Source organism: Macaca thibetana, chromosome 9 (genome assembly GCF_024542745.1).
Source record: "Macaca thibetana thibetana isolate TM-01 chromosome 9, ASM2454274v1, whole genome shotgun sequence".
Classification (NCBI taxonomy): domain Eukaryota; kingdom Metazoa; phylum Chordata; class Mammalia; order Primates; family Cercopithecidae; genus Macaca; species Macaca thibetana.
In genome coordinates, this window is record NC_065586.1 from 98,492,975 (window position 1) to 98,503,862 (window position 10,888).

The following is a 10,888-nucleotide window of genomic DNA, read 5'->3' on the forward strand; positions in this document are numbered from 1 at the left end:
CCCTACAGACTTTGAGAAGCCCGAGGGCCCCCGAGCCGCCAGCAGCAGCTCCCCAGGATCACCAGTAGCCTCAAGCCCCAGCAGGCTGAGCCCCACCCCCGATGGGCCTCCACCTCTGGCTCAGCCCCCACTGATCCTGCAGCCCCTGGCTTCCCCACTGCAGGTGGGCGTGCCACCCATGACTCTGCCCATCATCCTCAACCCTGCGCTCATCGAGGCCACCTCACCAGTGCCCCTCCTGGCCACACCCCGCCCCACAGATCCCATACCCACCTCTGAGGTCAACTAAGGCAGGTCACTCAGAGATCAGGACCAGTGCTTCCCACCAGGCTTTCCTTGACCCCACTTCTGGCTGTCCTGCGGGCCACAGGCTCTTCAGGCCAAGTCAGAGCTGCTGTTGCTGCCACTTGGATGGGGACCTGAAAAAGAGAACGTTGATAGCCCCAGCTAAGACCCCCAATCAGCTGTGGGACCTTTTTCCTCCTCTGTGCTCCATTCCTGGAGGTTCAGCCTGGGAGTGCACTCAGCTGTCATCTGCAGCCTCTGCCTCCAGCCTGGCAGCTCTGGGAGAGGCATCTGTGTGCCAGCCCTGCAGTGCCTGCCCACGGTCAGGCATTGAGAACTAAGCCCAACCACTCTGCACTTTGTTTTCCACTCCCATTAGCCCTGGGCCACCTCCTCCAGTTCTTCCTCTTTTACTAATTAGTTGGTCAGTTTGGAGAGTTGACTGGCACCATGGAGGGTAGGCAGGTAGGGGCTGGGTGGGGGACTGCCCACAGGAGCATGTACATATGGAAAAACAGAACAACAATGGACTTTTTATGATATAATAAATGTCTTAGTACCAGCATCATTGTCTCTCCCTCCGGTTTCCTTCTTGAGCTTGTGGGTCAGGGCACCATGTTATCGGGTGTGCAGGGCTTGGGCTTGGTGTGAGCAGAGGCTGAGCCTACCTACCACCACCACCCCCTCCCCAACCCCGCTAGATGCTAGGCCTGGGGTCAGGATTCCTTCACCACTGCTGACCCCTGCCCTGCCACAGGGTGCACCCTTGTCATCACAGGTGTGCCCCGGGGCTTGGGCAGTGGCTCGGACAATTGTCATCTTCCCTAACTGTTCCAAGGGAGACACGAGACAACCTGTCCTGGGTGAGAGGGAAGAGGAGTGAGGGCTGAGCTGTAGTTATTCATAAGTCTTCTCTCAGACACATCTCACCATCCAAGAGCGCAAAACAGCCCTTGGGGTTTCAGATGAGCCCAAGAGTTCGAGGCTGCAGTGAGCTATGATTGTGCCACTGTACTTGAACCCCCCCCTGTCATCCAGGCTGGAATACAGTGGCACAATCATAGCTCACTGCAGCCTCAAACTCAGGTTCAAGCAATCCTCTCACATCAGCCTCCCAAGTATCTGAGACTAAGGTGCGCACCCCTACACTTGGCTAGTTTTTTGTGTATTTTTTGTAAAGATGGGGTCTCACCATGTTGCCCAGACTGGTCTTAAACTCCTGGGCTGAAATGATCTTCCTGCCTCGGCCTCCCAAAGTGCTGGGATTACAGGCGTGAGCCACTGCACCCAGCCCTGGGAAGGATATCTTGCCCACAGCTGCAGTCATGGGTTTGGGGCCCAGGGCATTCATTTTGACCCCAAACTGAAGAGGGGTAACTTTTCCCGGCCCCACAAACCTCAAACCTCACTCACTGCAGCATGATTACAGGATCCCCTCTCCTCCTTTCCCTTGGCATCAGGGTAATACAGGTGGGCGTGTGTATGGGCAGGCTGTGTGGCTCCTGCAGGGTGGAGGTGCTATGGGTGTGTGATACTGTGAAATAGATATTTGGTCTTCACCCCGTTTCCTGGCATAACTCTTAAGATCCTTAAAATCTCCAAAGTGATGTCCTTTGATATATGATTGACTGACAGCTGGCAGTCCCTATGTAGCTTCTGGATGGGGGCTGGTCACCAAAGCAGAATTAAAGGGTTGGAACTTTCAGCCTCAGCCCCCAACCTCCCGGGAGGGAAGAGGTACTGAAGGTTAAGTTGATCACCAGTGTCCAGTGGTTTAATCAACCGTGCCTATGTAATGAAGCTTCCCTAAAAACCCAAAAGGGCAGGGTTTGGAGAGCTTCCAGATAGCTGAACATGTGGAGGCTTACAGGAAGGTAAACAAGAGTGCATCCTGTGCCCAGAGGGTGGTGCACCACAGCTCCATGTGGACATCACTCCCAGGCTCTGGACCCTTTCAGACCTCACCCTATGTATGTCTTCATGGCTGGTTATTTGTATCCTTTATAATATTCCCTGTAGTAAACTGGTAAGTGTGTTTCCTTGAGTTCTGTGAGCTGCTCTAGCAAACTAGTTGAACCCAAACGCAAGAAGGGGGTCATGTGGAGCGCAATTTATAGCTGGTCAGTAAGAAATACAGGAAAAACCACTTGGGACTTAACAATTGGCATCAGAAGTGGAGGCAATGACTGGGCACCATGGCACATGCCTGTAATCCCAGCACTTTCAGAGGCGAGGCAGAAGGATCCCTTGAGGCCAAGGGTTCAAAACCAGCCTGTGCAACATAGCGAGACCCTGTCTCTATTTAAAAAAAAAAAAAAAAAAAAAAAAAAAAAAAAAAAAAAAAAAAAAAAAAAAAAAAAGGCATTTTTTTAAAGAAGTAGAGTACAGTCTTGGGGAATGAGCCCTCAACCTATGAGACCTGGCACTATTTCCAATTAGATAGCGTCAGAATTGAATTGGAGGCCACCCAGCTGGTGTCCACTATAGAGCTGATTGCTTGCCTGGTGTGTGGGGGTTTTCACACACACACACGTTTGGTCACAGAAGTCTTCTGTGTTGATTGTTTTTGAGTGAGAAAATAGAAACACTTTGAATGTGTTTTCCCCTCCCATGGTGGGAAACAAAATTCTGGTTAGTAAGCTTTCCCAAGTGAAGCATCCACATCATCTTGGCTTCCTCCTCCACAATGGTGCCTTCCCTTCCCTGGGGCACAGAGAACAGTGTGGCCCTGTTGTACTTCCAGCTGGCCTCCATTACGGAGAGTTAAGGGCACTCACCCCCTACACTGGGGCCCAGCTGGCGGTATGATTCTCCAGCACCAGGCTTCCCTTTGCTCAGCACATCCACATGGCTGGGCATTTGGACCTGTGCAGCGCCTCCCTCAGTGTAGAAAAAGGCACCTCAGAAGTGGGAATAACCTGATGTGGAAAAATACTGATATGAAACCGGAAGCTCTTAGGCTAATTTCTCCCTCTTCCTTCTTCCTCAAGTCCAGGCCATGCCTGATTTGCATGCTAACCAGAAGCCTTGCCCAACCCTGCCCCTGGGAAAATTAGGAGGGGCAGAGAGCCCTGTGTGTGTGCAGAAAAGCCTGCAACTACAGCCAGCTAGATGCTGGGGCATTTGGCTTCAACTATGGTGTCTCTGTTCTCCCATCTGAGCCCCACAAGCTCTGCCTTTAGAAGCTTCCATGTGTTTCCCTATGGGAGAAATAGTGTTGACTGCTGCAAATAAGTCTGAAGGCCACCCTATGAACAAAGAAATAGGACAGCTCTAATGTCCCTTATAAAACCTATCTCAAAAATTAGGAAAGAAGTGGGAACAGGAGTGGAGCAGGGTGCAGTGGCTCACGCCTGTAATCCTAGCACTTTGGGAGGCTGAGGCAGGAGGATTGCTTGCCCAGGAGTTCAAGACCATGCACCTGTGGCCACGCTACTCTGGAGGCTGAGGCAGGAGGACTGCTTGAGCCTGGGAGGTCAAGGCTGCAGTGAGCTATGATGGTGCCACTGTACTCCAGCCTGGCAACCGAGCAAGACTCTGTCTCAGAGAAAAAAAAAAAAAAAAGGCTGGAGCAATTGCAAACTGGCCCACTCCCTGCTGGGAAGCAAAGAAAAACATTTGCTGGAAGTTGCATTCTGTTATTAAAAAGTAGCTGAGGCCAGGTGTGGTGGCTCACACCTGTAATCTCAGTACTTTGGGAGGCTGGGGCAGGAGGATCACTTGAGGCCAGGAGTTAGAGATCAGCCTGGGCAACATAGTGAGACCCCGTCTCTATTTTTTAAAAGATTTCAAAAATATATTTAAAAAACAGAAGACCAGCTGATATGCGTGATTTGTATTGTGGACAATATTGTCTCTCAGAAAGCAAAGGAAGCTGCAAGAGGAACTAATAAGTAAGCCTTAATTCTGACCAACAAAGAAGAATGGCTTGGTGATGTGGAAGTAACCAAATCTTGGGGGAAAGTAATAGCATAGTCTAGAGGGAAATGCTGGTCTTAATGGACATCTCCCACCAGAAATCCAGGATGGCAGATAAAGTCAGAAGGAAAGGTAGAGACGGTTCCATGACCTAAGACCCTAACATAGAGAACTGGCATTGCTAGAGCACCTATATGTGTCAGTATTGAGTGCCTTGCTCAAACATTTTATTTTTATTTAATGTGAGGAGGGGGATTTTGTGTTTTTTGGGCTTTGTTTTGTTTTTTTTTTCTGAGACAGAGTCTCACTCTGTCACTCAGGCTAGAGTGCAGTGGTGCAATCTTGACTCACTGCAACCCCTGCCTCTTGGGTTCAAGCAATTTTTGTGCTTCAGCCTCCCAAGAAGCTGGGATTACAGGCATGCACCACCACAACTGGCTAATGTTTTTGTTTAATTGTTTTTAGACGGAGTCTCATTCTGTCACCAGGCTGGAGTGCAGTGGCATGATCTCGGCTCACTGCAACCTCCGCCTCCGGGTTCAAGCAATTTTCCTGCCTCAGCCTCCTGAGTAGCTGGGATTATAGGCACATGCTATCATGCCGGACTAATTTTTGTATTTTTAGTAGAGACGTGGTTTCACCATGTTGATCAGGCTGGTCTCGAACTCCTGACCTCATGATCTGCCCGCCTCGGCCTCCCAAAGTGCTAGGATTACAGGCGTGAGCCACCGCACCTAGCACCTGGCTGATGTTTTGTACTTTTAGTAGAGATGGGGTTTCACCATGTTGGCCGGGCTGGTCTCAGACTCCTGGAACTCAGGTAACCCACCCACCTTGGCCTCCCAAAGTGCTGGGATTACAGGTGTGAGCCACTGCACCTGGCTGTTTTTGTTTTTTATTTGAGACAGGGTCTCCCCCTGTTGCCCAGGCTGGAGTGTAGTGGCACAATCACAGCTCACTGCCGCCTTGACCTCCCAGGCTCAAGTGATCCTCCCCCCTCAACCTTCAAACAACATTTTAGAGGCATTTTCTGCACTTACAGATGAGGCTATATACAGGTTCACAGGCCAAGTCATGGAATTTAGGGAGCTGGGAATCGAACCCAAGTCAGTGTCACTCTAAACCTCATGTTCTTTGATATGACACTTCTTCCATTCAGAAGTAGTGATGGTGAGGCCAGGTGCAGTGGCTCACACATGTAATCCCAGCACTTTGGGAGGCCGAGGTGGGCGGATCACGAGGTAAGGAGATCGAGACCATGCTGGCTAACACGGTGAAACCTCTCTCTACTAAAAATACAAAAAAAAAATTAGCCAGGCATGGTGGCACACGCCTGTAGTCCCAGCTACTCGGGAGGCTGAGGCAGGAGAATCACTTGAACCTAGGAGGCGGAGTTGCAGTGAGCCAAGATTGTGCCACTGCACTCCAGTCTGGATGACAGTGTGAGCCTCTGTCTCAAAAAAAAAAAAAAAAAAAAATTAGCCAGGCGTGGTGGTGGGCACCTGTAATCTCATCTACTCGGGAGGCTGAGGCAGAAGAATCGCTTGAACCTGGGAGGCACAGGTTTCAGTGAGCCAAGATGGCACCACCACACTCCAGCCTAGGCAAGAGTGCGAGACTGTGTCTCAAAAATAATAAATAAATAAATAAATAAATGTAGTGGTGGTGGTATAGAAACCCTCCAAAGCTAAACACATTTTCTATAGCTTCTCATGTGAAATAAAAGGCTAAGCACCTGAGGAAACAGGTTATTACCTAGTGAGCTCAGAGTTTAGTAAAGTTTTTAAAACTGGAAACAGATGCCCACAACCAAGAAAAATATGTGAATTTTCTACGCACATAATGATATGAGAAAGAACAAAACATAGAATGAACTACAATGGGCATTCCTCCCCACCCCACCACCAAATAGAAAAAAATACTAGGAACAACAAAAGTTGTGGTTATTGGAGCCATGGGTATTTACCTTTGTTGAGGGCTCACTGGTTGGAAGACAAGTGGCTGTGAATGAGCAGAGCCACTCAGCCCCAGGGCTCCCATTGAGAAGGAGCCTGTAATCCCAGCTACTCAGGAGGGTGAGGCAGGAGAATCGCTTGAACCCGGGAGGCAGAGGTTGCAGTGAGCTGAGATTGTGCCACTGCACTCTACCCTGGGCAACAGAGCGAGACTGTCTCAAAAAAAAAAAAAAAAAAAAAAAATAGACTAGGCACGGTGGCTCACGCCTGTAATCCCAGCATTTTGGGAGGCCGAGGCGGGCAGATCACAAGTTCAGGAGTTCAAGACCAGCCTAACCAACATGGTGAAACCCCTTCTCTACTAAAAATACAAAAATTAGCTGGGCATGGTGGTGGGCGCCTGTAATCCCAGCTACTCTGGAGGCTGAGGCAGGAGAATCACTTGAAACTGGAAAGTGGAGGTTGCAGTGAGCCGAGATCACGCTACCACGCTCTAGCCTGGGCAACAGAGTGAGAATCTGTCTCAAAAAATAATAATAATTTTTAAAAATAAATAAAAGGAAAAATTATTGATACCCCCTATAAATCTGCTCCTCTCTGTGTGCCCCACATCACTAAAGGACAATTCCATTCTTTTTTATGCCAAAACCCCCTCTTTTCTCACATCCTACATCTAATCCTCAGCAAGTCTTGTTACTTCTATCTTTAAATCTATCTAGAATTGCGATTACTTCCCACCACCTTTATCATCCACTAGCACCCAAGCCTCAGCCACTGTCTGTTGGACTACTAGTCTCCCTCCTTCCTTATAGGTCCTTGCATTCGATGGTCTTTACACAGCAGCTAAATGGATCCTTATTTGTTTGTTTGAGACGGTCTCGCTCTGTTGCCCAGGCCGGAGTACAGTGGTGCAATTTAGGCTCACTGCAATCTTCACCTCCTGGGCTCATGCAATTCTCTGACCTCAGACTCCTGAGTAGCTGGGAATACAGATGCATGCCACCACACCCAGCTAATCTTTGCATTTTTTGTAGAGAAGGGATTTTACCATGTTACCCAGGCTGGTCTCAAACTCATGGGCTCAAGCAATCCACCTGCCTCGGCCTCTCAAAGTGCTGGGATTACAGGCATGCAGCCCAAATGGATCCTTTTAAGACACGTTATACCCCAGCCTGGACAACACAGCAAGACCCTGTCTCAAAAAAAAAAATCTAAAAGCTAAAAAAAACTAGGCTGGGCAATGGACCTCACATTGAGAGGTCAATGTGGGCAGATCACTTGAGCGCAGGAGTTTGAGACCAGCCTGGGCAACATGGTGAAACTCGTCTCTACAAAAAAATGCAAAAATTAGCTGGGCCTGGTGGCAGGTACCTGTAGTCCTAGCTACTCAGGAGGCTAAGGTGGGATGATCACTCGAGCCCAGGAGTTTGAGGTCGCAGTGAGCTATGACCACACCACTGCACACCACTCTGAGTAACAGAGTGAGAGCCTCTCTCAAAAAAAAAAAAAAAAAAGATACATTATGCAATTTTCTTTTTTTTTTTTTTTTTTTGAGACGGAGTCTAGCTCTGTCACCCAGACTGGAGTGCAGTGGCGCGATCTCGGCTCACTGAAAGCTCCGCCTCCCGGGTTCACGCCGTTCTCCTGCCTCAGCCTCCGGAGTAGCTGGGACTACAGGCGCCCGCCACCACGCCCGGCTAATTTCTTTTTGTATTTTTAGTAGAGACGGGGTTTCACCGTGTTAGCCAGGATGGTCTCAATCTCCTGACCTCGTGATCCGCCCGCCTCGGCCTCCCAAAGTGCTGGGATTACAGGCTTGAGCCACCGCGCCCGGCCCATTATGCAATTTTCACTCCACTGCTCAGAACTCTCTCACAGCTTTCCATCTTGATCAGAACAAAATCCAAAGTTATTACTTTATTCCACCTACTAACCTTCTTGCTGTTCCTCAAATATGCCAAACACTTGTATCAGAGCTTGGCCCTACTGTTCCCTCCACCTGGAACGCTCTTTCTCCAGATATTCCCCATGACTCACTCCCTTACTTTTTCAAGTCATTGTTTAATTGTTACTTCATCAGAGAGTCCTGCTTTGACTGATACCTAGAAAATCCTTGTCACTGTCTAATCCCTTACCTACTTAATTTTTCTCTGTAGCACTTATTACCAACTGATATATATCTGTTGGAGTTTTGTCTGCAAACAGCGGTGTTTAATGGAGTGGGCTCTCACTATTTATTGGTAAATGAATGGAATAAATTTGGGGTGCATCCGCTCTGGGCTAGGCATTGTGCTAGGGCTGGGTGTAGAAACAGATGATCATTAGGATGAAAATTAGTGAAACATGCAATGAAGAAGTTTTTTTTTTTGTTTTTTTTGTTTTTGAGATGGAGTCTCACTCTGTTTTCCAGGCTGGAGCACAGTGGCGTGATCTCAGCTCACTGCAACCTCCGCCTCCCAGATTCAAATGATTCTCCTGCCTCAGCCTCCCTAGTAGCTGGGACTACAGTTGCCCACCACCACATCCAGCTAATTTTTATACTTTTAGTAGGGACAGGGTTTCACCATGTTGGCCAGGCTGGTCTCGAACTCCTGACCTCAAGTGATCCACCCGCCTTGGCCTCCCAAAGTGCTGAGATTATAGGTGTGAGTCACTGTGCCCAGCCTAACAAAGAGGTTTCTTAAGCCCAGATAGATGAGGCTCTAGCAAATGACAAGCTATTTTGAGTTAGTTTAAAATCTCCAGGCTAACATGCATTAGGAATTGATGAATCTGACAGAGGGGCACACGGGAGCTCATTATACTATTCTCTCCACTCTTCTTTTTTTGAGACGGCGTCTGTCTGTCATCCAGCCTGGATGGAGTGCGGTGGCACGAACATGGCTCACAGCAGCCTCAACTTCCTGGGCTTGAGCAATCCTCCCACCTCAGCCTTCCAAGTAGCTAGGACTACAGGCACTCACCATCACATCTAGCTAACTTAAGTAGAGATGAGGTCTCCCTATGTTGCCAGGGTAATCTCAAACTCCTGAGCTCAAGTGATCCGCCTGCCTCAGCCTCCCAAAGTGAAAATCTTTGTATGTTTGAAATGTTCGCTAATAAAGGTCTTCTTTTTTTAATCTTTAGATAAATTACAGCTTAGACTCTTGTAACTAAAATAGCTCAACCCTTAGGGGTGCTTTTAGAGATGTTGTGGGGACTCGAAGAATCCATGCCAATTTTGGTGGCAATTTGTGAGCACTTTGAAAGGATAGACGTGATCAGTGGTAACCAGCACGGGTTTACTAAGTTAGAGTATACCAAGCTGAATTTCCTCCATTTTAAATTTTATTTTTAAATTTTTATTTATTTAGAGACCTAGTTATGAGACTGGCCAAGTTTTATATTTTTTGAGACGGGGTTTCACCATGTTGCCAAGGCTGGTCTCGAACTCCTGGGCTCAAATGATCCACAAGCCTTGGCTTCCCAAAGTGCTGAGATTACAGGTGTGGGCCACCATGTCTGGCCTTAGTCTATTTTAAATAGGGTTAGGAATCTGACTTACCGAAGAAATGTAGTAGACAACATATCTGGATTTCAGCAAATTGTTTGGCAGAATCTTACGATATTTGTTTGAGAGGCCCACAGTAAGGTGGAAAGGGCTGCTTTGTTTTATATAAATTTAGGGGAAAGAGCTTCATCCTGGAGTCAACAGATTGGGTTTGAATCCTGGCTCTGCCCCTTCCTAGCTGTGTGTTTGGTTACTCCACCTCTCTGAGCCTTGATTTCTTCATCAGTAAAGGTAATATTCACCTCCTAGGGTTGTTGGGAGGGAGAATGAGAACTTCTAAAGTACTCGAACCTAGTGCCTGGGACACTATATTTGCAGGCAAGATGAAGGGGGGTGGGGAAGTAATAGGAAACAGACAGCCCAAATCGAGAGCCATAATAGTCTCTCTTTACTAATAGTGCCAGTGCAGGCCTGTGATTCTGTTCTTAAAAACGTCTGGGGCAAGCTGCAGGAAAGATCCCAGATAGCCTATGTTCTACCATAAGCCTAAGGAAGGAAGACTCCAGGCATGGAGATTACTCATGGCACCTGCTAAGGAGAAACGCTACTGACTAGAGAGAGGTCCACTCATGTACTCGATACTTGGTGAATTTCTGTCCTGACCTCACTGCCTCTAGAAGTGTTCAGATGGAAACTGGAAGGTCTATAAGAGGCAATTTGGCAGGACACAGTGGCTCACGTCTGTAATCCAAGCATTTTGGAAGGCCAAAGTAGGAGGACCACTTAAGCCCAGGAGTTTAAGACCAGCCTAGGCAACGTAGTGAGATCCATCTCCACTAAAAATTTAAAAATTTGGCCGGGCGCGGTGGCTCAAGCCTGTAATCCCAGCACTTTGGGAGGCCGAGACGGGTGGATCACGAGGTCAGGAGATCGAGACCATCCTGGCTAACATGGTGAAACCCCGTCTCTACTAAAAAAATACAAAAAAACTAGCCGGGTGATGTGGCAGGCGCCTGTAGTCCCAGTTACTCGGGAGGCTGAGGCAGGAGAATGGCGTAAACCCGGGAGGCGGAGCTTGCAGTGAGCTGAGATCCGGCCACTGCACTCCAGCCTGGGTGACAGAGCAAGACTCCGTCTCAAAAAAAAAAAAAAAAAAAAAATTTAAAAATTTGCCAGGTGTGGTGGTGTGCACCTGTAGTCCCAGCTACTCAGGAGAGTGAGAGAATCAGTGCACCCCGGA

General features: G+C 48.3%; 1 protein-coding gene across 11 annotated transcripts in view; it reads left to right on the forward strand.

Moving 5' to 3' along the window:
* The window catches only part of GBF1 (golgi brefeldin A resistant guanine nucleotide exchange factor 1), a 139,376-nt gene extending 138,526 nt beyond the window's left edge, over positions 1 to 850 (forward strand). For all 11 annotated transcript variants that reach the window (XM_050804090.1, XM_050804092.1, XM_050804091.1 and 8 more), the window contains one exon: positions 9 to 850. In XM_050804090.1, coding sequence (XP_050660047.1) covers positions 9 to 289 — 281 coding nt within the window. In that variant the 3' untranslated portion in view covers positions 290 to 850. The remainder of the gene's footprint in view (positions 1 to 8) is intronic.
* Positions 851 to 10,888: the final 10,038 nt, after the last annotated feature.